Raw genomic sequence first — 27904 nt, forward strand, 5'->3', positions numbered from 1 at the left:
AATAAAAATTTTATTGAGTAAGTAAAGAAGAACTGCGTCAACAGCCACAACAGAAACTTCAACGACCCGACGACGATTTACTTTCGGGTGTTTATGTATTAGTGTTGGTGATGACGTTGATTTTTGTATTTTGTCGGTGAACTGGCTCGTAGGGGTTCTCGCCCGGCGTATGGGGCCGGTTCAGCTGGAAGAGCGGCGCGTGAATGATGTATAACGAGCTAGAATAAGGCGAGATTCATACATATAAACAATCTATAGATGTACATGTGTTCTTCAGGTACATACAAATAAATAAATGCTTATTTAGATACATACATACATACATACATACATACATACATATGTATGTACATACAATATATTTTAGCAATGCTGACAAAATTGCCGAAAAGTACAACAACAATAAATAACAACAACGACAGAACAGCGAAAACGCTTGTTTCAATACTACGAGGCAAATTCTTTGAGCTTTTGCACGCTTGTTCTAATCATTACGACTGTCTATGTGCATAAATACATACATACATATGTATCTGGATGTGTGCTCATAAAGAGACCTTCTAAAAAACAAACAGATCATTCAAGACAGGCAGAAGTGCGGAAAGGTAGAAAAGCGTCTCTTCTCTTGTTTTTCACTTTTGTGACGCCAACTGCGCAACAGCTTGTGAAGAACCCCGAATTTTACGTATCTACGTACAAAATCGATTTGGACACCATGGCCCTCGCAACTGGCATGTTAATATACCAGTGCTTTCGTCTGCGCCTTCACCAACGCTAACACCATCACCATCGCCATCATCCAAATAAACTTGAATGTGTCGACAACGCCTGCGACAGCCGCCACAAGCAGCGACAGCGACAGCGGCTGCAGCCGTAGCAGCGCAGCGACCGAAGCAGCGGCAGCGGTTAAACACAGAACAATCGCACAGAACAACAGTAACATTTCGCTGGCGTCGTTGGTATTACTGAATCAACTTGCAAGCGGTCCACAACGTATCCGCCGGGTAGTCGTGCTCAAAGCTAAAAACGAACTTTCCTCATAATTTTATATACCGACATACATACGAACATACTACAGTGCAAGAGTATGAAAAAGGTGAAGCGTAGTTAGAATTAAATTTAAACGGAAATCGTAAAAAATATGACGCTAAAAAGTGATCAAACGCGCTGTGAAACAACGAATTTAATTTGTGAAAGCACGTTTTTGAGCGAGCAGTGTGGAGCATTTTGAACATTTTTGTGTATACATATGTACATATTCATATCTACAAATGAACGTTTATTTAGATACGAGTATTGTTGAAAGTCAGACACTATTCTCAACGCTTTCAAAAACACTCATTTTTGGTTGATAAAGGATAAATCTAAATCTCAGAAAAAAGGCAGTTCTTTGCATATTTATGTTTGGTTGTATGTGTAAGTGATATTTATTTTAAACAGTTTTGTTAAAATTATGCAAAAGAAGCTTAAGTAATCTAAAATTTAATTTTCCAATAACTGTATAAAAAAAATATCTCCGGAAGTAATGTATCAATATACTTACATATGTACATATGTATGTATTGGTGTACGCACGCAACGCTGCCTGAGCTAAACAAAAAAAAACTTAATGCGAATTTTAGTTGCTGCTGCTGCTGTTTGCTTGTGTGCGTACGCGCCGAGTGGAACCTAGGTCAATATTGTTTCTAGTGCGACGACAGAAATTATTAGCAGGGAACGCGCAGCAATAGCTACGTATCTAGGTACATACAAACATACACTTGCACATAAATGAGCTTTTGGTGGGAGTCGAGGAGGCCACGATACCAACTGAAATAACAAATAGTACATAATTTTTGACGAAGGAAAAAGCTGCCGAGCCTATAGGCTCCCAAACACAAGCACACATACATACATATGTATATATATACATTTTTACATTAGTATGCGTAGACCAAGAGCGATAGCAGTTAACTGACTAAGAAAAATTAATAATTTTTGAAAATACTACGCGAATATTAAAGCAATTTTTCACAAAACATTATTGGTTTGTACATATACATACAGATGTACATACATACATACATACATATACATATGCGTAAGTGCTAAAAACAGTCGAACTGCTGTTTTCGTTCTTTCTGCTTTCTGAGTTTGCTTGCTCTGGGCGCAGTGACGAGCCGCAGTGCGCGTGTGCCGACGAAACATCTACTAACAATTTGTGTTAATTAATATCAAATAAAAGCTTCTGAAACGGCCGCACACCAACTCATACTGTATGTACAAACATATTTGTGTATGTGTATGTGGAAAAACGTGAGTGCTGCTAACTTAATGTACAATCTATTGAGGGCCTTTGGCAGGTTTAACCATACGACGCACTGGCTACACAAAAAACAACAATAAAAAGGCTATATACATACATACATATGTATGCATATATAAATTCACATTTTCGTATACAATTTCGGTTCTAATCGGATCATTATTCGTATCGAAACGATTCTAAGGCACACATTCGCCTAAACTGTGACCGCTAAAAGCTCGCCGTCGCCAAAATAGCGCATAACGCCCGCGCGGCTCGATCTTAGTGCTAACTGAACTTGAAGTGAAACGTATGAACAACTCCTGTTAGCAATATTCATTAATATGTTATTAAAATCTATTTAACGCGTATAATACTAATAATGTATATTTGTATGTGATTTGTGCATTTCAGTGTCATTGACGTTTCTGCAACTAGAAAGTTCCGATTGAAACCAATAAACAAATTTTTGTGTAAATTTACAACAAAATAAAATAAATCAAATATATTTGAACGCATAAACAATCTAAAAAATTTGCAGTTGACGGGTGTTTGAACTTAATCATATGTGCGATATAAAAGGAGCACTTACTTTTCAACCGGAAGCCAGAACGAACTTGCACTAGTACACGCAGTTTATGGTAAGTTAAAACATGGAAAGAAAGAAATATTGTTTGTATGTACATACATACATATAATTTTGTATTTTGCAAACAATTACTTGACAAACTGTATGTGCAAGGTATGGTCAAGACCGGTTTGCTGGATAGCTGCTGAGCAAAACCAACATTGCTTAGTACCTACTCAATTCTTTTGAAACGAAAGATTATAGAAACTACGTGTAATAAGGTGGCAGGAAACAAATCCCTAACTTTAATAAATTATAATATAAATACGTTGAAACTATTTTTGACTTGTAAGTAACTTAGGTTTCGGTAGAGAGCATATTCTATACAGAAAAGAAATGACTTGAACTTGCTAGGAGATGTTGAAAGAGTTTGTTTAATGATACATATTGCCGTAACAAATCTCAACAGACAATTTGGTGTACAAAGAGATAAGGGGTTACATCTAGTTAGAAGCCCTAAAAAATTATCCTAAGAAAACTTCTAAATTTATTATTATATATATATATATATTTGGCGTAGGAACCGCTTTAAGCGATTATAGCCGAATCCACCAGAGCGCGCCACTCATTCCTCCTTTTTGCTTTTTGGCGCCAACTGGAAACACCAAGTGAAGCCAGGTCACTTTGCACTTGGTCTTTCCACCGGAGTGGAGGTCGTCCTCTTCCGCGGCTTCCTCCAGCGGGTACTGCATCGAATACTTTCAGAGCTGGAGTGTTTTCTTCCATCCGTACAACATGACCTAGCCAGCGTAGCCGCTGTCTTTTTTATTATTATAAATTTTTTATTATTATAAGATATTGTATTATAACATCTTTGAAGAGTACAGCATATTTTTTTATTTGTAAAAAGAACAGTTTTTGAAGCTGCTACAGCAGATCTCTAGGAACTCCTTCCAAAAACGGCGTTTTGCGGTGACTAGCAAACCTCTGAAGTGGATCATCTAAAAAGGAAAAAATCAAACGAATTTCGTTAAAGTAATGTATAATCTTGTTATAAATCTAAGGAATACGCAAACCATTATTTACAAAATGGAGGCTTCTAAAAAACATCGTTTTTTTGCCATGATTTTGGCCTTAAATTGTATATACGAAACAAAATTATCGGTAATAAAAAAGCTTCGATTAAGTACTAGAAAATATAGTTCAGATGTCTGTGTAAAACTTTGAGACTCATCGGTTCAGCCGATTTTCAAAACACAGTTTTGAGAAAAACGAGGTTAAATTCCGGCCTACTACTTTCAAATGCTCGGACGCGTCATTACAATTTTTTTTTGGACTATGGTAATTCGAATTAGGGAAGTTCAACTGTATTAATAAGAAATGGTAAGGCAGGCAACCCTTACTAAATCGACAAAGAATAACTCAATTCAATAGATATATGTATCTACATACATACATACATACACATGTACACTTTTTAAAGTTATTCAACATAATTTAAAATGGTTTCCAGACAAAAATAAGCCCTGGCCATCAGATTTTATTTTTGGTTGACTCATTTACTCACGTTCTGGTTTTTACGTTCTTTGAGTACGTTTTTTTTTATCAGAACAGCTCGCATTTGTCGTTTCAAGGCCACAAGAACGAGAAAAATACGAAATAATACAAATGTATGATACGCGCATGTATTCTAACATATGTATGTATACGTATATGTCTGTCTGTATGTATTTGCACAAGCTCACTTAGTTTGCAAATAATTAATGTACACATATGTATATATATGTACATGTCTGTGTGTGGGAATAATGTAAATATTGTTTTGAATCAATAAATATAGATTGGATATCAATCAAAATACGATATAGTATGGTATCAACTTTAAGGGTCCACTGTATTATTATTAAACAAATGTATGTACTACATACCTATTGTAAGTATACTGTAGATAAATATGTGTATTTAATATTAAAATTCCAATTTTGCGCGGCGCTCATAATCTTTCCATAATCACATATATACATACAAATATATTTCAATTCACAAAACAATTGTTATCACTTTTAAGAGAACCCAACCAGTTTTCCCGAAAATAAATTGCAAATTATAAACCTTATTGGCCCCATAAAAATAATAATAATTCAATTTGTTCAATCAAAACATTATCCATAACCTTGACAAAGTGTGCTTGCACATGGTACATTGACTGCTAACACCATGGTTCAACTAAAACATACTTTTCGATTAGTTTAAATATAAAAATAAATATATTAGCAGAACTTTGTATAATACGCCTCAATCGTTCACTGGGTACTATCTACGATTTTGGCTCTCAGAAGATACGAAATTCTCGTGTAGTCCCAATTATTCTGGCCCAAATCTGTCAGACGCACGTTTATTTTGTAACTGTATGTAGTACTTGTGTTAACTGGTATTATAAATAATATTCCACCATATCTCTTGCGTGACCTACAGATTTTTTGATAAATCTCATGTTTGTCGGCGCACGTAGCGAATATCAATCAACAGCTATTTCGGTAAAATTCAATATAAATCATACATACATACACATAATGTATAAGTACATATCAGCTTGAGATAAGAATAACGTTGAAAACGTATTACCATGACTGGGTGTATTAATATCAGTAGAATGACCAATAGCATTTGAGATTCAAATTAGAAATTAAATTCCCTAACTCGAATCACCATAATCCACAAAATAACTTCGAGTTAGAGAGACTTCATATTATGGTAACTTTGTATGAAATTTGACTTCTATTTCCAATGCATGAGTTCGAGTTATGGAAGTTCAATTGTATATGTATACTACATTAGTATGAATAAGTTACGTACGAGGGGACCAATAAACTCCAATTGCGATTCGATTGGATCTAAATGGCAACCTTTGACCTGTTCAAAAATCTAGTTAATATTTGTTCCAAAAGCTTACAAATCGTTAATTCAAGCGGAAAGACGGAAACTATTTTATTACGAATTTATTATACTCATACAGTACTGTTTACAGTTGTTTAATTTCATTATATTACTAAATAATATGAAAAAAAAAAAACAAATATAAATTGTTAGACTCTAGTTATTCATGTCGTATCTTTCTTATAAATAATAAAACCACATATTTTTATTAGTTTTATTCCACACACAAAATTAGCAAAGTTCATTAAAATGTGAAAAATCTCACCAAAAGTCTTGATACAGTTGAGGATAACGTATTCAATACTAATAAAGAAAGTACAATTTCCACTGCAACTTGCTATTAAGCGGTCACATCTCGTTAGGAGACCTAAAAAATGAAGTTTTCTAACATTTTTTATGAGAAAACTTTTGAATTTATTATTCTAAGAATTTTTATGGTAACTTTGAAGAGTATTGAATAATTTTGTATATGTAAATATAACGGGTTTTGAAGATGCTATAGCAAATCTAAAACAATTTTTATCGGCAATAATAAGGCTTCGATAAAGTACTAGAAAATATAGTTCAGAAGACTGTGTAAAACTTTGAGACTAACCGGTTCAGTCATTTCCGAGAAATCTTAGTCACCGGCTTTTAAACTACAGGTATGACAAAAACAAGGCGTCACATTGGTCTACTACATTTTCACTAGTCGTTACAATTATGCATGTAACTTCAAAAATATTCAGATTGACTTAAAATTTTCAGAGTGTTTACTTGAATATACATATAATAGCAGACCTCTCCGGATTCGTACGGGTTTAAACAGACATTGCAAAAGTTATACGTTTTTACACACATATACACACTCTCCCATACACATGTACATATGTACTTTACCGTTTCTTGCGTGAGAACATGAAATTATATTTTATTTGCAATGAGCTAAAACTTGATTACGACCTCTAGTCTTTGCTGTCCGTTGTCTTTCTCTCTGATTATGAAAGCTCAGAGTTCCACGTCCTAGTGCGAGCTTGTATATTTCTAATATTTTGTTCTTTAAGCCGCTGCACACGCCCCGTACTCGACTTTCAAGCACGTACTTGGAAGGTTTTGAAATTTTGTTCAGCCAGCAGCTGCAATCGCTCTTACTCGACTCTCTGGCACGCGATTGCGATGCGAAGATAATGACTTGCAAGACGATTTTCAGTTTCAGATTAAGATTCTCTATCACGGAGTCTTTTTGATACCCTGACCTTTTTTTAGAAAGTTGAGATTCTACCAATAAAAATAGCTCGGGGTAAATGTAGCTTTCCTCTAATAGTAGTATAGATTACGAAAATAACTTTTTTTTTAGTTCTAACTAGATGTAACTCCTTAATACTTCGTTGGGTATCCTTTAAGTCTAATATTATCTTTTAACCATTTTGTCATGCAGCGAGTTAACCTTTTGGTCACATTTAATCATATTTGTCGTCATTTTGTCATTAGTACTTCTTTCAGCTCAGTTTTTTAATGTATTACAAGTTTTCGAATTTCATATTCAAAGTATTTCCGTAAATGTTCGACAGGATTAACATCCAGGCTTTGTGGGGATGTTTCCTAAAGGTGTAGCAAATTGGTGATGAACCACCCAGCGCTAATCAAAATGATCCTCATGATATACATAGCTGGACGTACTTCGTACTCTGTGTAATCGATTTCTCCATAAACACAAATTGCGCAAATTAGTTACATATTTACATGTTTGTATGTTTTTATATGTTTGTATATACAATATGCATGTGCCGTGGCAAGCGTCACCTCCATGCGTTGATGTCTTTTTAATCCGCCATTCTTTATTTGCCGAATATTCGTTTTGCCGTTCGTTGACCCTTGCCAAAAAAGAGGTTGTGGTAGCTCTTTACCGTTGAGGTAGCACACAACCAAACAGCGCGTAAACAAAAAGCACGCTGTGAAACTCAACTCAACTCAGCCAGAGCGCCGCTTTTGTTATATATTTGACCATCTAACGGTTGTTTGCGTTAGTATAATGAACTCAAAGAGATATCGACAAGTGCATATTCTTATAGAATAAATAATATAAATACAGTGGACTACTAACTCTAATCACCATAATCCACAAAAAAACTTCGAGTTAGAGAGAAACAATTTTCATTAAAGCAAAAAAAATTCAAAAAGCAGTAAAATATAGATTTATATCCAGTTTTATTTATTTAATTCGAAAAAAGTTTTATGTTCATACGTTAAAACATGTATTCTAAATTTTGTTTGTTGCAGTTTGCAATTGTTTGGCTCTTGACGTTTGTATCTCATGCCTTTGTTACATGATTTATGCAATCCTTAAGTGTAATATCATATTTTTTGTTCCATAAGATATAGAGGGACTCCTCTAAAATTCTACATCGATAGAAAAATTTTAAATTTTGTATTATGCCCTGACCAAAAAGTTCGATTTATGGAAAGAAATTTGTATGAAAGTTGCCTTCTATTGCCACTTCAAAAGTTAAAGTTATGGAGAAGTTCGAGTTATAGGAATTCGAGTTAGGGAAGGAAATTTGATTGAAATTTGGCTTCTAAACGCTATTGCCAATTCAAGTGTTCGAATTATAGAGATCTTCGAGTTATGGAAGTTCCAGTGTATAATGATTATTTATGATTTTTATTTTTTTGCTCAAAAATAATGATTATTTATGATTTTTATTTTATTTTTGCTCAAAAATGATGATAATTTATGATTTTTTACAAATTCTTCAAAATGAATCATTAACGGTGAAGAAAATCATAAAAATCAATATATAATCATTATTTGTGATTTTCATAATAAAACTTATAATGATTACGGTCCCTGATTTCTAGAGCCAACATGCTATCCTCCTTTGCTAAGTATGTATGTACATCTTATATACATACCTACATACATATGTACGTATAAATATTTACAACTTTTTACACTTATTAATAACTATTTTCTTTTATTGCGCACATTATCTTGAAAATTAAAAGGCTTTAATTTCTTCACCTGACAACAATAACAGACAGTGGTGGTAGACAATGTTGTCGAGCACAATACTTTGTGAGAAATTCATTAATACGTGAGCGCTTACAACTCACACGTGTATGTACATATGCACTTATGTATATCTGCAAGCTTATGCACAAACATTTTAGCTTGCATACATACATACTACTTACGATGCAAAAAAGAAAAGCAAATAATTGTGTCTACAGCTGACGACATCGCTGCCGAGAAAATTCTCCGCAGACTACGCCGACGTCGACCGATTCAACAAAACGTTGTTGAATAAATCGTGAGCTATGCAAAAAAGTGCAAAACTTGGCAGCGACGACTGCGACGTCTGCGAATAAAACAGCTTTGAACTTGAACTACACGTGGAGGCAGTGCAACGGTTTTCAACTGCACGCTGCTCAAAGTGCATGTGTGCTTAGGTCCATGCAGTTTTTTCTGGGAGGCACTGTGCGAGTTTTCAACAGACGAACTGCGCCAAATGCACACACGAAGCCAAACGAAGCATGCTCTGACAATTACTGACTGTGGCACAGGAAGGCACAGAACGTAGTGTTAATTTAGCACAAGCAATGTGAAAATTTGTAGTAATGATCAGAGAGGGCGCGTTACTAGAAATACATATACATAGTACATATATAGCATGCATGTACAGTAAAACCTGTCTAAGCTGGACACCTGCGGTTTAGAACTTTTTGTCCAAGTTACGCGAGTGTCTCATGTTATAAAGAAAATATTGTTTGTACTATATTATGTTGGTACAGAACATTTTGTCCAATTTGAGCGAGTGTCCAAATTATAAGAGTGTCCAACTTTACAGGTTTTATTGTATATATACATTGTAAAGATTGTAAAAGCTTCATTTGCAGCTAACTGTAAAACTAACTCAATCTCTGAGTAGCTTATTCATCTACATAATTCATATTCATTATGATTCATAACAAATTAGTCAGCATAAGCAGTCGTGATAATTTTGGTATGAAAATTTCACTCTCTCTGAGAATTGCAACTTGGATAATCGATTCTAACTCAGACAGTAATTAAGTAGGAAGGTTTACTAGCTGTGGTAGTCAAATATTGGTAAGACGGTGAAAGTACTCCCGAAATATACAATATTGTCAAAAAACACATATTACTATTCAGTACATTATTGCTAAATAAAAAAAGAAAACGGTGAAGTTCGAAGATTTGATGGTAGCGGAAACCCAAAACAATTCCAATCCCCAAGGGGAAATAAAAATTGTACAAAGGATCAAGGAAGACCCCAAAATATCTCCTGTGGCTATCGCTAATGGGTTGGATGAATCTGGCATTACAAAAGTTCACCTTCAAATTCTGCAGAACTATTTGAACTCACTCGATAGAGTACCACGATAATATACCACGAAACATGCCGCACTTTTCGAAGAGAAATATTGCAAAACTTTACTATATGCCAAAGAGTATATCTAATGTGAAAACAAACTTTGGAATTCTAGAGATTAGTCCAAATTTAATTTATTTCGGTCTGATAATTGTCGATTTGTATGGCGCGAAGAGGAAGAATTTATTTATACAGTCAATGGACGCGTATGACGTCGGTAACTTGTCTTCAGCCAGAAGTAATGAAATAATGGACCACTTGGCAATATTAAGCACACAAACTTAACTTAGATGGTGGTTACTGCCTCATTCAGAATAACTGCCTGGCATTCCGTTTTAGTGGTTACGGAATGGCTATTGTACAAGGTGAAAAAAAATGTTGTCACATCCTCAGAGTTTAGCCATCAATCCCATTGAACATCTACACACATACATATATTAAGACGAAGTTACGAGAGCGCAAAGTTAATAGTAAAAATTAGGTTAAGAAATGTCTGTCTTACACAAAATTTAGTGCTTTCTATCATTAGAAGACTGCAAGCCGTGATAGAAGGTATTCATACAAAATTTTAAAAGCACTTAATCTCCTTTTGGGTGGAAGTCAAAATATTAATTAGTTTAATAGATACATAAGTAACTTCAAAGTCAAAACATTTCGCTGTATAAGTTTTTTTTTGGTTTACTGCAATGTATGTACATATGTACATATGTATATCATCTCGTAATGCATAAGCTACTTGGTCGAGTTGTGTATTGAACACTCTCTTGATCGATCCCAGCGGACATGATATTAAATCTTCCTCGGATTCATCCTGCCTTTGCCAACTCGTATGCTTCGTTACCGAAAATGTTCTTGTGGCCGGGAACCCAGATCAAGTGTGTGCGAAGTTTTGTTTTCTAGTGCGCTTAAAGCCTTCTAGCAGTTATGGACAATGCTGGAATTAGTCATAGGCGACGACAAGGCTAGGAGTGCCGCCTGGCTTACTGTGTATATTGCTGATGATAGCCGAGTTCGTTAGACGTATAGAAAGGGAAATGTCAAGAGCATCAAAACATACCCCCGTGCCTACTTCGCAGTCCATTTTAGACCCGTCGGTATACACTGAGATGGTGTGTGATCTGATTTATTGGCAAAGTAAACGCCATGGTTCATGTTATCACTATGGCCATAGTTCTTCTGGTTCCAACCACCTAATTCCTTAATTTCTATTGCAGAACATGCTGCTATTTTATGAATATCGATGTATAGTCGATGCGGAAGAATTGCGCATCCGTCGGACATAACTAAATATCACCAGTAACCCCTTCCTCAGTTATAGTAAAGATCTGATACTCTATACTCGTATTATACCTCATAACCAAAACTGATGACTTTTAAAGGAAAAGCATTATATCAATGCAGAAAAGTTTTGAAATAATCTTAAAAACGCCTAATGTCATTAATATCACGTGTATGCATTCAAATAAAACTTGAATAAATTATCGGCACAAATAGAAAGAACTTTTTACACATAAAGGGTTTTAAACTTAAAATTGAAATTTTAACTGAAAATAGAATATGGCCATACAAATGAATATATTTAGTAGTACATATGTATATGCATATGTGAACCATACTCCATTCCAAAAATAGAAAAAGATCTTCCAAATTCATCTGTATGTTTGTCTTAATTTGTATATGTGTATCGACAATGAGTATCTACATTCAGATGGGTACATATGTATGTATCTACATATTTATGTATATGTATGTACATATGAAGATGTATACGGATCTGTGCACAAATTACACAAGTGTTCATTGACCTCTTGATGAAGAGCAAAGTTGAACGCGACGATAATAATGGCTGGTTGTAACCACATACATACATACCCGTCCGAAAGTATGAAAGCCAACACACCCATTGTTGGCTGATGACGCCGCGTACCCAATGCATATCACTATGTACATTTATGTATGTATGTATGTATGTATGTATGTATGTATGTGTGTTTGTTTGTATGTATTTAAAACTGTAAATTAAATAATGCCTAACAATTTCTAACGGTAGCGCAATAATGTATCACTTTCGTTGCAACCAACAATATTTCGGCTTAAACATTACTCCTCTCATCGAAGTTCAGAATGATGGTGGTTACAAACAGATATCGAAACTCTTATCACCTGTTATTATGTACTTGCCGTGTTTATACACACGGAGAGTTGTTAATAAGTACATAAGTAAAGCCGGTTTCTGTGCTATCCCAACAAAGTAACGGTACTGTAACGCTTTTACTCTTGAAAGACAGGTAGAAATTTTAACACGATCGCTACACAAGCATAAACCAACAACAATTAACACATACATTCGTACTTATGTATGTATATCCACACTACAGAAAAGCACTCGAGTTAACAGACTAATGAACTTGCCAAGCTCCAATTTATGGTCGTCACAACTACATATGTACATACATATACACTATAAATATATATACATACTCATATAGATATGTATGTACGTGAATGTGTATATGTGTTTAAGATATATTTGTAATGAAAAAAATAAAATAAAATAGTAATCAGTACAAGGGCCGACCGGCCATCGAAAATTTAGTTGTGCCCCAATCACGATTTCATGAACACAGCGTTTTCAAATTTTTCCGTTTTCTTCGCTTTTGCTCTGCCCTTTTTTATTGTTTTGTATACGGCAATGTTAATGAACTTTTGTGCTACTTTTTTATTATTAAACAAAGCTAAGGCAATATTCTACATAGCTACCGAAAAATAAAATCGTATGTATTTATGTATGCGTGAGCGTAATGTGATGAAAAGAGAGGGAGTAACGTTAACATTTGAACAAATTCTTATATAAATAAATACAGTATGTAGTCATAGTATTTATTATATGTAGATTCATAAAAGTGTATGGGCCTATCTCGAAGCTTTATATGTATGTACATATGTATGTATGTATGTAAAAAGATATAAGTATATATGTACATACATATGTAGTACGTGCGTATATTTATGCGTGATTAATACAATAAGCTTTTAAAACTCGCTTATTTTATACTCACAAATTCATACATACATATGCCCAAATGTATGTTGGATATGTCTAGTAATACATACATATAATTAATTCAGAATTAAAACAAGAAAAACGTTAACTTCGGCTGTACCGAAGCTAATATACCCTTCACAGGTGCATTTCTTTTAGTAACTATGTGTTTAAGCAAATCTGAAGACGTAAGAAAAAGTACTCATGATGAATTTAACTTCTGTAATTTAAGAATTAGGAAGATTAGTTGAAAACACTTTATACTTTTTTTAATGAAGGAAGGTAACTGAAGATATCGTAGCCATAACTGGATGTTAGAATTATATTATGTGTATACTTACATACATATACCTCTTTATTATTATTTATATTTCATATCTGACACTCACATATGTACATACATACATCTGTACATACATTTATTAGTGGCTAAACATTTGTGAATTTGGCGGCGGATGTGATCTCCCCTCAATGCGTCAGAGGAAAACACTAATCAAACATAACAATTCTGTTTGTAAATACGTTGCGAAAGTCAAGTCACTCATTTACTAACTAACATACATATGTACATACTTAACCGTACTCGTTTCATAGGCACTTGATGCATTCTAGAGTCTCAACTGAGAAAGCTTTGTGTTTGAGTGCTTTCCACTAAAATTACCTCACACACAAGAATATTTTGTAAGAACTTCACTCACGCACCATGCTATGCTTTTCCTTCCATTACCATACATCATACATAAAGTCTACGCATTACATAGAGCAGAGACTTCCAAGCATACATATATATGTATCATCATACATGCGTACATTGGGAATAAGAAAAGTGCGTAGCTTTATCTAATTTCAAAAATGTTGGGATTTTCTCTACAGCCTATGAATCGGGGGAAATGCCTCTTCTACATTGCGTTCGTCGTAAGTCCCGTTGTTTTTATTGCGCATTATGTGTGTTTGCTGTGTACGATGGTGGTGGAAGTTCTTTTTAGGTGCAGCATGGTGGTAGAAAGCATAATTTTCGACTGCTCACCCACCAGTCTGCGGCGCACTATCTAACGTTGAACTTGGCATTCGCGGCAAACGAAATAGCCATGTGGAAAGCTAAAGCAAAAGCTCCCAATCTCTATTAAGACACATAAATAAAAATTAAAAACTTAAATCGCGGCCGAAGCATGATTTTTCTAAATCGCATGTTTTTTGTTACAATTGCAAAGAAATGTTTTAAAAATGGCCAATGTGAAGCAGCATAAATCTAATACGCAGCTGAAATATATACTGAAGAACCTTAAGAGAATGCGTAGGAATACGCAGCACGACAGTTTTTGCAGTTATTCGAAAAGTGAGCATAAAGGATTGAAAAAAGTGTTGAAAATATTCAAAAAGCAAGCGTTGAAAACGAAGTGTGGAAAGAGAATGAAGCTGGTGATTTAAATTTTTCAATAAAGAAGGTGGACTATACAATTGAAATAAAGAGATCGCTTGGAATAACAATAAGAATCAATAAAACAACATAAATAATAATAACAAAGTACTTCAAATTGCTAAATAGTTGCATCAATGAAAAAAAACATTCAAAGTCGTATGAAATTATTATCAAATTAATTAAAAAATAAAAAGAAAATTGAACAATTAAAATAATAAACGAAATAATAAAAAAATCACAAAATTAAAATAAGAACAGCGGAATCCAAATAAATTCTAGCAACAAAGCAAAGCACTGTTAGGAACCGTAAACAGAACTGTGATGAACTAACAGCAAGAAATCTGAAAATTCTATCTATGTATAACGACAGTGTTTTTATATCATACAAATCTAAAACAACGAAAGGAATGAGCGGCTCGGAAAAATGGAACTTTCTATGACTGAAAAATAATAGTAAACGTAGTAAAAAAATAATAAACTAAGAAGAATAAAACAACAAACTGAGTTGAGTAATAAAATGCCATAAAAACTATAACCACATAACTATTATTAGTATTATTAGATATTATTAGTATTATTGGATAATACGCATGATTGGAAACACTAAAAAACATGTAATTTAAAACTCAACCAAATACCTCGTTACCACGCTGAGACTGAAACGGTAAATATGAATGACTGATTTAAGACAAAATTCGTGAAACCAACGACTGATACTGAAGACTGCAATTGTTTGCTTGAAATACCGAATAAACAATTATAGCGATTACTTAGATAGCATCAATCGTCAACTTGCACACATTGGTCTAGAGAAATACACCCACCCATTTACAACCACAATCAAATAGTTCATCGAACACAATTAAACACAAAATGTCTCAACGTAACGGCAATAATGGCAAAAACGTTAATAACAGTAACAACTGGCGTTCAAAACAAAACTTGATTAAGGATGTGCTCTCCAAATCGGGCACGGAGCTAATGGAGATCACGACAACGGCATCGCCACCAAATAAAACGCCAAATGGCAGCGCAAAGACGGTGGGCAGACGTGTAAAGCAGAAAAGAAACGGTGGGGATACAGCTGCTGGCAGCGTTACTAGCAAAGGTGCGTTTAACTACATAGTATATATTTATAAACAGCATACAGACCGAAAATATCATACATACGAAACATTTCGTTTTCGCTTTCCTTCGGGAAAAGCTGCAAAAAAGCTTCAACGGCCTGTGCGTGCTAGAAAAGCTTTCTCACTCTTTCTCTTTTTTTACACAGTCACACATTTATAGCTGCGTGTTTTGAGTTGTAATGGCGAAGTTGTCTTTATTTACTAACAAAACTAAGCTTTGTCATGAACAACCGGCAATCGGAAAACCCCCAAACCTCTTGATGGCAAAAACGACACTGCCAGAGTGGGGTGATTTTGGTTCGCTATTATACGCACACATGCGTCTACGATATTTATTGTTAAATGTAATATTTGTGCCTCAACCATAACCAAACACTTTCCACTGACTTGTCTGCGCCAAAGGAACGTAGACCAAACCAATGCTTTGCACACACAGCTTTTCGAAAGTGAAATGAGTACTCATGCTGCCGGCGCACTCGCTAGCAGGTTGGGAGAGGGTGATTTCTAGTGTCTTAGGGGTGGCTTTTCCGATTGCTTCAATCGTCACATTTTCCAACTTCACAATCGTTGACTGTCGTCTGCACAGCAATCATACAATTGTATGTGTGTATTTAGGTTACAGCATTTGTATTTTGTTTGCGAAGGCGCAGGGCAAACTATGGTATCATTTGGTTATTGTTGATGGTGGCAGTGTTGTTGTGGCATATATGTATGTATATGCACAAACGGACACACATCCATACGTAAGTGCAACGCCAGGGTGGTTATGAAAGCAAAAGTGTTTTTATGTGCATGTGCTTCAAGTGGAAAGCCCGTTTGATCGAATTCACGATATGTTGTGATACACATTTATTGAAATCTCACTATGCTCATAGTATACATTTATGAGCGTGAACCTAGGCAAGAGTTCGCCGCATACATTGTAATGCGCATGTCTGCATCTCTCAAAAAGCAGTTAGTTTCTTCAGCATATTGCGCCGTTACAAGCTATGCTGCGAGTATATATATATATATATATATATTCAAAATGTAAAACAATACATTTTTAAGCCAAATACAAACTACTAAGAACATAACTCCTGCGGAAAGATTAATTATAAACTGTGTTTTTAAGTAATTAATTTATTTTTTAGTTAAATGAAAACACTCTGTGAGACACATGCGTCCCGCCAGTATTGAAAGGGTTAAATGATGATTATTTTTATAATTAGATATGGTGCTTCCTGCCTTAAGGGGTTAGGTGGGTTTCAAAACTTTAAAATTAAAAAAAAAGATTATTTTGTCATATTAAATAGTGCAATATCTTTAGAAAATTAACCAAAAATATCAAATTGATCAGAATAATATTCTAAGATATATATATATATATATATATATATATATTTGGCGTGGAAACCGTTTTAAGCGATTATAGCCGAATTCACCAGAGCGCGCCACTCGTTTCTCCTTTTTGCTGTTTGGCGCCAACTGGAAACACCAAGTGAATCCAGGTCACTTTCTACTGGATCCTTCCATCGCAGTGGAGGTCGTCCTCTTCCGCGGCTTCCTCCATCGGGTATTGCATCGAACACTTTCTGAGCTGGTGTGTTTTCATCCATCGGTACAACATGACCTAGCCAGCGTGGTCGCTGTCTTTTTATTCGATGAACTATGTCAATGTCGTCGTATAAATCGTACAGCTCATCGTTCTATTGTCTGCGGCATTCGCCGTTGCGGCAAAACTTTTTTCTCGAAAACCCCAAGAGTCGTATCATCGGATGTTGTCATCGTCCACGCATCAGCGCAATATATCAGGACGGAAATAATGAGCGACTTGTAGAGTTTGATTTTGGTTCGTCGAGAGAGGACTTTACTTTTAAATTGCCTACTCAGTCCAAAGTAGCACCCGTTGGCAAGAGTGATTCTGCGTTGGATTTCAAGGCTGACATTGTTGGTGTTGTTAATGCTGGTTCCCAGATAAACGAAATTATCTACAACTTCAGAGTTATGACTGTCAACAGTGACGTGGGAGCCAAGACGCGAGTGCGCTGACTGTTTGTTTGATGACAGGAGATATTTCGTCTTGTCCTCATTCACCACCAGACCCATACGCTTCGCTTCTTTATCTAGTCTGGAAAACGCAGAACAAACGGCGCGGTTGTTGCTTCCGATGATATCAATATAATCGGCATACGCCAGGAGCTGTACACTCTTGTAGAAGATTGTACCCCCTCTCTATTTAGTTCTGCAGCTCGTATTATTTTTTCCAGCAATAGATTGAAGAAGTCGCACGATAGTGAGTCACCCTGTCTGAAGCCTCGTTTGGTATCGAACGGCTCGGAGAGGTCCTTCCCGATCCTGACGGAGCTTTTGGTGTTGCTCAACGTCAGCTTACATAGCCGTATTAGTTTTGCAGGGATACCAAATTCAGACATCGCGGCATAAAGGCAGCTCCTTTTCGTGCTATCGAAGGCAGCTTTAAAATCGATAAAAAGATGGTGAGTATCGATTCTTCCCTCCCGGGTCTTCCAAGATTTGGCGCATTGTGAATATCTGGTCCATTGTAGATTTTCCAGGTCTAAAGCCACACTGATAAGGTCCAATCAGTTCGTTGACGGTGGGCTTTAGTCTTTCACACAATACGCTCGACAAAACCTTATATGCGATATTGAGGAGACTTATACCACGGTAGTTGGCGCAGATTGTGGGGTCTCCCTTCTTATGGATTGGGCAGAGCACACTAAGATTCCAATCGTCAGGCATGCTTTCTTCCGACCATATTCTACAAAGAAGCTGATGCATGCATCTTATCAGTTCTTCGCCGCCGTATTTGAATAGCTCGGCCGGTAATCCATCGGCCCCCGCCGCTTTGTTGTTCTTCAAGCGGGTAATTGCTATTCGAATTTCTTCATGGTCGGGTAATGGAACATCTATTCCATCGTCATCGATTGGGGAATCGGGTTCGCCATCTCCTGGTGTTGTACTTTCACTGCCATTGAGCAGGTCGGAGAAGTGTTCCCTCCATAATCCCAGTGTGCTCTGGACATCCGTTACCAGATTACCTTCTCGGTCCCTACATGATAATGCTCCGGTCTTGAAACCTTCTGTTAATCGCCTCATCTTTTCATAAAATTTTCGAGCATTACCCATGTCGGCCAGCTTTTCAAGCTTTTCATACTCACGCATTTCGGCCTCTTTCTTTTTACGTCTGCAAATGCGTCTCGCTTCCCTCTTCAGTTCTCGATATCTATCCCACCCCGAACGTGTTGTGGTCGATCGCAACGTTGCGAGGTAGGCAGTCTGTTTTCTCTCCACTGCGGAACGACAATTCTCATCGTACCAACTGGTTTTTTGGCGTTGCCGGAGACCGATTGTTTCGGCTGCAGCGGTATGCAATGAGTTTGAGATGCCGTTCCACAGCTCCCTTATATCGAGATGCTGCAGGAGTGCAAGTCGAGTAGAAAATCGTTCGGCTGTCGGTTGTGATTGCAGCTTTTCGACGTCGAACCTTCCTTGTGTTTGTTGACGGGCGTTCTTTGCTGCACAGAGGCGAGTGCGTATCTTTGCTGCTACTAGATAATGGTCCGAGTCAATGTTTGGTCCTCGGAGCGTACGCACGTCTAAAACACTAGAGACATGTCTTCCGTCTATCAATGTGATCGATTTGATTGCGCGTGTTTCGATCAGGGGACAGCCACGTTGCTTGATGAATTTTTTTATGCTGGAACTGGTACTACAGACAACCATATTTCGGGCCCCAGCGAAGTCGATCAGCCTCAGGCCGTTTGGCGATGTTTCGTCATGGAGGCTGAATTTTCCGACTGTTGTGCCAAAGACACCTTCTTTACCCACCCTGGCGATTTTGACATCGTGGCGGGGGCAGCACTCATAGGTGCGTTCTAGGCGCTCATAGAAAGCATTTTTGATCACATCGTCCTTCTCTTCCGTTGGGGCGTGGGCGCAAATCAGCGATATGTTGAAGAACCTCGCTTTGATGCGGATTGTGGCAAGACGTTCATCCACCGGGGTGAATGCCAGGACTCGGCGATGTAGTCTCTCTCCCACCACAAATCCAACACCGAATTTGCGCTTCTTTATATGGCCGCTGTAGTAGATGTCACAAGGACCCACCTTCTTCCGTCCTTGTCCCGTCCATCGCACTTCTTGGACGGCGGTGATGTCAGCCTTTAGTTGTATGAGGACATCAACCAGCTGGGCAGAGGCATCTTCCCAATTAAGAGTCCGGACATTCCAGGTGCATGCCCTCAAATCATGATCCTTAGTACGTTTGCAGGGGTCGTCATCAAAAGGGGGGTTTCTCATCCGAGGCTCGGTGTTTGTTTTCATTGGGGAGATTTTTTTTATGTGGTGGGTCCCAAGCCCTACGCACAACCGCAGAAGCGGGCTTCGCCTTCTCACTTTAGCTCGCCTCTAAACGGATGTCTGTTAGCTACCCAGGGAATACTTGGTCTAATACCGGAAGTCGTGAGCTGCTTGAGTCATATGCAAAAGAATCGTTCCTGGCCACTCCCAAGTGAATGGCAATCAGAAACTTTCCTCACTTGCGTGAATCCATCCCCTGCAGCGAGTATAGAATCCCGATTATACGGATCAAATAATACCAGAAGTATTCCGAATATTCGAAAATCCGGATAATCGATTTCAAAACAAATCAAACAATATTTTAATTTGATCTTTGACGTAATTAATCAGATTTTTTTCCTTGTGGCCAGGTCCCTGATGCTCTTCAATTGTAAAAACTGTATGGGATTTGATTAGTCCTGTCTTTCAAACCACTTAAAAGCAACATCTCGAGCTTCAAGAGCTTCTCGACATACATCCCCACTTTCTGTCTCTTCATCATCTTCTCTCTCTCCTTACTGTTCAAATTGTCAATTTCTTCATCCTTTTATAAATTTTAATACAGGGTCTTCATTATCGCAGTTCAGCTTCTTAATATTCTCTTCATCGCACCATTCACCTATGCTAATAATTTCCATTGCTTCTGTTTTCTTTAAAACCGTCGTACATTTCCTCGAATATCGTAGAACAAAACTGTGGTAAGTTGTAGGAATCAAAGGCGTGGGAAATATGTATGTATTTGAATTAATTGCAATTTCGTCGTTAGAATAAATTATAAATCGAATATTTTCATATTTCGTATATTACTATCTTATACAAGGGGTCATGAGCTAATTTAGGTTATACTCTGATAAATATGTATTAAAAGCAGCCTAATTAACAGTAATACGATTAAATTACACCACATATTGAACAATATATAGAAATCTACCAAAATATAGGTTATGTCAAAGGGTAGACCTCCGCAAATGCAGAGAGTCTCACTTAGACAGCTTCGGCTGTCCTTTGTGACACCCAAATACTCCTGACGTAATGCAAGACCCTTATGATTCGATAAATCGCTTGGACTAATATTAATATTAATATTACACTACTGGAAAAAATTCATGGATCAAAAAACATTCCAAATTTTTGGGCAAATTTCAACAGGCCATAACTTCGAAAGAAATGGTCGTACAAGAAATCGATAAAGAAGGAAGTTAAGGAACAAGTTGTCTGCGATTGGGGAAATTTTTTTTGAAAATTTTTTTGTTGCTGGTTTTTCTACGGTTACGTAAAACCGTTTTGAAGTTATAATCCAAAAACTAAACACTTGTAGCTATAATTTCCTTCTTTATCGATTTCTTGTGCGACCATTTTTTTTCAAAGAAAATGAAATTTGAAATTGATTTGTCCAAAAATTTGGAATTTTTTGTAATACCTTAATTTTTTCCAGTAGTATATAATGTTCTTAAGACGGTTAATGTCGATTCCAGTCCTTTCGCTGAGTTCGCCGAAGATGTGCCCCTAACCTCACCGCATGTGTGAAATCGAATACCGATTTCTGGGAGATAGTAAGTTTTAACCTGTATCTATTGATGCCTTTTTTATGAGAATATAATATAATGGAATAGAAAACTGGCATATGACAAGTAGGTAAGATGGTAGTTCGATATCGGCGCCTTTCAAACTGTGGGGAGTAGCATTGCGGGATATCCCTGGTGTTCTCACTTCATCCTCAGTATATAAATGCGATACAATTTAACACGTAACCAATTCTCGTTAAGCGGCCAATACACTACACCAGCGTGATGGCACAATCACTTAATGGTGCCAGCTGTGTATGTACTTTTGGTATGATTGCACAATCTGTTGGAGAAAAACCAAAACGATTTTGATATTTGTTTTGCTGGCGTAGTGTATAGTAAATTTACCGCATTTAATTGGAATTATACAAGTGCTATAAGATAATGATTGAAAATTTAAAAGAAATAGAACCTTAGGCCAACAATGAAATAATTGTGAAGAAATAAACGTATCCGCACTAATTTTTTGTCTCTATCCATAACGACCTTTTCCATGTACAATTTGTAAAAAAATGAAGATTGTACCAACATGCTGGTGTAGTGTATAGGCCGCTTTATAGTGTCATTTTCCACCTGATCTATTCGGTCAATATTGCTATACTATATATGCAAACATTCTACAATTTAAAATGAACCGTTATTATTTCTGACGCATACGAGTATTTGTATTTATTTGCATTTGTTCTTCTCTTGCAGAGACACCAAATAAAATGGTGTATTATCAATCAACGCCATTGGTTATTAAAACAGAGAAGCCTAATCAGGCACAATTCTGCACTCCGTTACAGACAACAGCAGCGCTAATTGCCAATACAACAACAAACTTAGAAGCTCATCAATTGCAGCAAGGCACTCCGCTTCTGTACAGCAACAACAGCAATGTTACAATAATGCAGCAACAACGGCAGCAACAGCAACCAGCATCAACATCATTACCTCATACAAGTATTATACCCATTAATGTTACTCCAATGACTGCATCGAATATAAGTTTACCTGCTAATATCAAAGCAGAACCGAATATCGGCGTATATGGAGCTGCGTTAGCCGCAACAACAGTAAATGACACAGCCTCAGCGTTGCCATTAACTGGCGGTAGTGCCGGCACCGTGACAATAAACCGGAAACCAACTGTAAATAAGCCGAAATTTAAATGCGAGCAATGCGGCATGACCTTCGGCAGTAAGTCGGCGCATACCTCACACACTAAATCGCATGCGAAAAGCACAGAAGCAGTTAGTGCTGCAGCGGCAGGGTCTACAATACAAGCAGAAATCAACGAAGTCAATATACCGGCGGGTATACCAAAGACGCCTAATCTGACAGGCGTTGCTGGTGGCGATCCGTATCAGTGTAACGTTTGTCAAAAGACATTTGCGGTACCCGCTAGGCTGGTGAGTTAATTTGAGAGATAAGTTTGATTTTTATTTCAATTAACACACATATTGCTTTCTTCTCCACATTAGATCCGTCATTATCGCACGCATACCGGCGAACGGCCCTTCAAATGTGAGTTTTGTCATAAGCTGTTCAGTGTGAAGGAGAATCTGCAAGTGCATCGCCGCATACACACCAAAGAACGACCGTACAAGTGTGACGTCTGCGAACGCGCTTTTGAGCATTCGGGCAAATTGCATCGGCACATGCGCATTCACACTGGCGAGCGGCCGCATAAATGTTCTGTCTGCGAGAAAACATTTATACAGTCTGGGCAATTGGTCATACATATGCGAACGCATACCGGTGAGAAACCATACAAATGCCCCGTAGAGGGCTGCGGTAAGGGCTTCACCTGCTCCAAACAACTAAAAGTACATTCACGTACGCACACCGGCGAAAAACCTTACCATTGCGATATCTGTTACCGTGATTTCGGCTACAATCATGTGCTCAAACTACATCGCGTACAGCACTATGGATCCAAATGCTATAAATGCACGATTTGCGATATGACTTTCAAGAACAAAAAAGAGATGGAAGCGCATATTAAAGGCCATGCCAAAGACTTACCAGACACTGAGGATGGAGTGGCAGCTGCTGCAGTGGTGGTCAGTTGCGCCGACCAAACCAGCAACTCAGCAACCAGTAGTTCAAGCGGCGAAGCATCATCAGCACCGGCTTCACCTTCATCAACACCGGCCTCACCTTCAACAAAACCGTCACCTTCAACAGCTGCCCTAGCTGGCGAGGCGCCTGTTAAAACGCGGAAAACCAAACGTAGTCGCACTAAACCCACCACAAATGAACCAACTGCTAACATGTCTAATCAAACATCGCCTAGTTCGCCGCGTTCCACATCGTCGCCAAGCTCATCGCTCGCGTCCACTTCACGTCTTTCAGCTGGTACGCCGGAATCTATGCCCACATCACCACATGCACTGGAAACCGACCAACATAGTCGCGACAGTGGCGTAGCTAGTGGTAGCAATAATCGTCAATTATCTCTCTCTTTAGCCGCCATGAATTCGACTGACATCAACGCACAAGACAATTTTACATACATAATCGAAGAATTACCCACAGATTTAAGCAAACAACATACACAACCGGAATTACCACGAGCAGCAAATGCGAAATTCTACCAAAATAATCAGTTACAAAATTCATTAAACTATCATCAGCAAACAGTTCCAACAAACTATGATTATCAGCAGCTACAGCAACCTCATGTAGATCTCGAACATTCTGAACTTGAACCGCCGACTATCAATCCATTATTACTTGAAGCAGCATCTATTGTGAGGCGACGTGACATGCTGGATTCGCCACATGCGGATGAGGTAACGTTTTCGGGCATATCATTTAGGCAAACACGGCACATCGAACACCAAAGCCATGGTTATCAATATCGAGAACAAACGAATGAACCTATTTTCGATATTGAACGCTCTACCATTATGCCGTCTGCCATGCCAACGTCATCGTTCGCAACACAACATATTTCGATCAGTCACGATTTGTCGCAATACGATGGCACACGCGAGGCGGACGAGTTGATTGAGCATTACAAACGGGGCGAACTTGGGCGACACGGCATGCACAAGGGGTATGCACCAGTGCCTAAATATGAGTAAGTACAATATAAAACATTCAGAAATATGTATTTCCATTAGTTCATAAACGAAGCCGATTTTCGAATTTGGCATCGTAGTCCACAATGCAGTATACTAAGTTGTTGTGTTTTAGTCAAGTTTTATCAAGGCTTAGCATTAATAGCTCCAGGGACACCAGCATCATATTTTACGATAAAACTGCAATGAGTTCCAGGGTATAGTGATATTCCTGGAAACTGCGAAGCATGTGCAGATATTTAAGCCAAATATGCTGTAGACATAGCTAAATCTCGTTTGGAATAACCAATGACTTGCTCAACAAGCAGACAAACGTAGCCTGAGTGGAATAAGAGTGCACATGTCGACTATCGAATTTTAAAAGAAATGACATAAAAACCCTAGTATGACTGTTAACATTGTCTGATTGCCACACCGGCAGACTGGCGGTACTTTTCAATAATTAATGCAGGCGCTGCCAAGAAGTAGAAGAAGAAGAGACTATAACACACCTTCTATGCGGATGTAAGGCACGGACGTGAGGCGATTCCAATCCCGATGAATGGAATGTCCCGCCTTTGCGAGATCAAGAAAAGAATTCACGGATATCACTTTTTCGAACAACCGAGCAAAATAGCGGTTATAGAAGTGAAAAAACTCTACAGATTTGTAGTAGTGAATCGACTCCTAATACCCAATTTAGGGAGGTATCATGGCTTTAAGAAGGACTGTCTTTCATAGCCTACGTGTGTTTCCCTCTGGAGAACAACCTTACAATCTACCTACATATTTATAACTAAAATGTTAAACTCAAAGTAAAATTTTTGTTTTTTCTTTTTTAGGTCTTCGCTACTCAACAAAGAAATTGTACGTCAAGTTGAAGCTGCAATTGCGCCACTACGTTCATCCACCGAGTCGCCGGAACGCTCATCATCGCCCGAGAGCGACTCCATGATGATGGCCGATCGTGATGTGATGACATTACCGCTACGAAAACGTAAACTTTACATGCACGAGTGCTCACCAATCGAAGCAACATCACTAAGTGTATCCACACGCGAAATGGAGAAAACACTTGGCCATATCGGTCTAGCCACCAGCAGTGGTGCAACAAATCATGTCGCCATCGACACATTGGCTAATGCCAGCCATGAGACCGGCGCAAAGGTGATGCGTTTGAGTTCGGTTATACAATTCGCCAAAGCCTCATAACTGCAAATGAACGCATGTGAGATGTACGCAAAAAAGAACTGTTTCATTGGAGAAATCAATTAAAGACTGTTAAGCAAATTTTGTATTTACATACTATGTAGCGCAAATAAATTAATTAACTAAGCTGCACTATACCATAAGGCAACCGTACGCATCGGAACTACAGACACACACGCACGTATATGCATACATACAGACATACACCTAGGTGTAAGCAGGTGTTAATGTTTAGATTGGTGTATATTTGTTAGCATTATTTTGCCAAAAGTATTATTTTAGGTACTGACATTAGTTAATGGCTTACAACATTGAACTTACAAACTCAATATATTTCGTAGTAACTTTTTACTAGAGAGTTAGCCCACTAATTATACATAAATGAGGGCGAGTTCGCTATTGAACGGATTATGTAGCATTATTATTAATTATTATCGTAGTCAATAAATATTTAGTTTAATTTATGTTAAAATTTAAGTACATTTAAGTGTAGCGTGAATAAACACACACACATATGCATACATGTGGAATGTATTTGTAACATTTGAATAAGGATCATATGTACATACATACATATATATTTATATACAAATATGTTGATTAATTTTGCGATTATTTTATGGCAATTATAATTTTATTATTTTCGTTTAACTTTGGCTTTTGTGCCAGATTTTTTGTTTATTCCAGTTGTTTGTTCGTTTCTTCACTGTACAAGTTTTGTCAAACCGAAAATGTCTATTATAAGCAAATAAAGCATCGACTTTTCTATAACCTAATTAAATAACTAAAAAGTAAATTTCTGTTTGCATACATTCAACATATTTATTGCCGTGTTAGTTATTGCTATGTTAGTAAACATGCCAATCAAGTAACTATTTGTATGTATAAATGCCTTATATAGAACAACTCATGTATATATACGGCAACAGGCATTATGATACCAAAAAGCCATAACTTTAGTCCGTACGCAGGGCTAATAGTAAATTGCATATTTATTGAAAGGGAGCAATTGCGTTTAGTTTAGGTTTTATTATGTTAAAAAGTTACGCTTTCAAGCCCATAAGTGGTATTTTATACAATAAGTTTAAGTAAAAATGTCACATCCATCAATTGAAATAAAAATAATAAATATTGGTTGGAAGATTGAAAGTACGTACGTATGTGTGTAAGGCAGCGGTTCATGTGCAAGTACTAGATTGTCATAAGTCAAAGTAATTATGGAAACAATAAAATGCATATTTACATATGTACGTATGTACCTACATATATGCAACAAGTAATAAACAGCATATAAAACACACAATTTAGATTGGAATAATGGACATTTGCATAGTTACGCACATATTTACATATATGTGTTTACAAAAATTCATACTTTTTTAACGCCAGAGAGATATTAAGTACATTTTTTAAATACAAGCAAAAATAATTAAATATTTCACAAAAAGCAGTATTCGTTGGAATGCCGAAAATTACAAATGTGTATCTAGTAATAAAAAAGTATCGATATCGAAAGTGTCGGACATTTTTTACAAGAACTTTTTATATGTGTTTATATTTCAATCCACATAATCATTTGTATACATACATAACTATTTTACCAATAACCTATAAATAAGTTGAAATAAAAACAAAATTTAAACATATTTTATAACGCATTTTTTACTTACTAGTTGTTAACAATGCCCATAGTTAGTATGCAAAGTCTTCCGAATGAAAAAGTTTTCCACTTAATTTAATTTTGAACTTTTGGAAACTTACCTCATAATTGCATTTTATATTCTGGCGATTAAAAAAGACTAACCTTCGCGTTGGACGGCTAAAAGTGCAGAGAATAAGTCGAAAATATGAGATGAGATGAGACTCAATGACTATGGCTGATTTTTAATCGAAAATATCGGCGAATCTTCGAAATATCTAAATGAAATTCAGATGCATTTTTTTAATAATATGTGCAAAATATGGACAAAATTGGATAAATACTAGATTT

At 36.9% G+C, this 27904-nt stretch overlaps 1 protein-coding gene across 2 annotated transcripts; it reads left to right on the forward strand.

The window, feature by feature from the left end:
• Positions 1-983: 983 nt before the first annotated feature.
• Kr-h1_3 (Krueppel homolog 1) lies at positions 984-27560 on the forward strand. 2 transcript variants are annotated; one of them, XM_011195543.3, is made up of 5 exons: positions 984-1416; positions 2699-2925; positions 22352-23049; positions 23122-24725; positions 25548-27560. In XM_011195543.3, the coding sequence occupies exons 3-5, from the start codon at positions 22366-22368 to the stop codon at positions 25915-25917; spliced, it is 2658 nt and encodes an 885-aa protein (XP_011193845.2). In that variant the 5' UTR covers positions 984-1416; positions 2699-2925; positions 22352-22365; the 3' UTR covers positions 25918-27560. The 2 variants fall into 2 exon arrangements, with proteins under 2 accessions (XP_011193845.2, XP_028900873.2); XM_029045040.2 differs by lacking the exons at positions 984-1416; positions 2699-2925 and adding an exon at positions 14414-15730.
• Positions 27561-27904: the final 344 nt, after the last annotated feature.

This window comes from Zeugodacus cucurbitae, chromosome 3, assembly GCF_028554725.1.
Source record: "Zeugodacus cucurbitae isolate PBARC_wt_2022May chromosome 3, idZeuCucr1.2, whole genome shotgun sequence".
Taxonomy (NCBI): Eukaryota; Metazoa; Arthropoda; class Insecta; order Diptera; family Tephritidae; genus Zeugodacus; species Zeugodacus cucurbitae.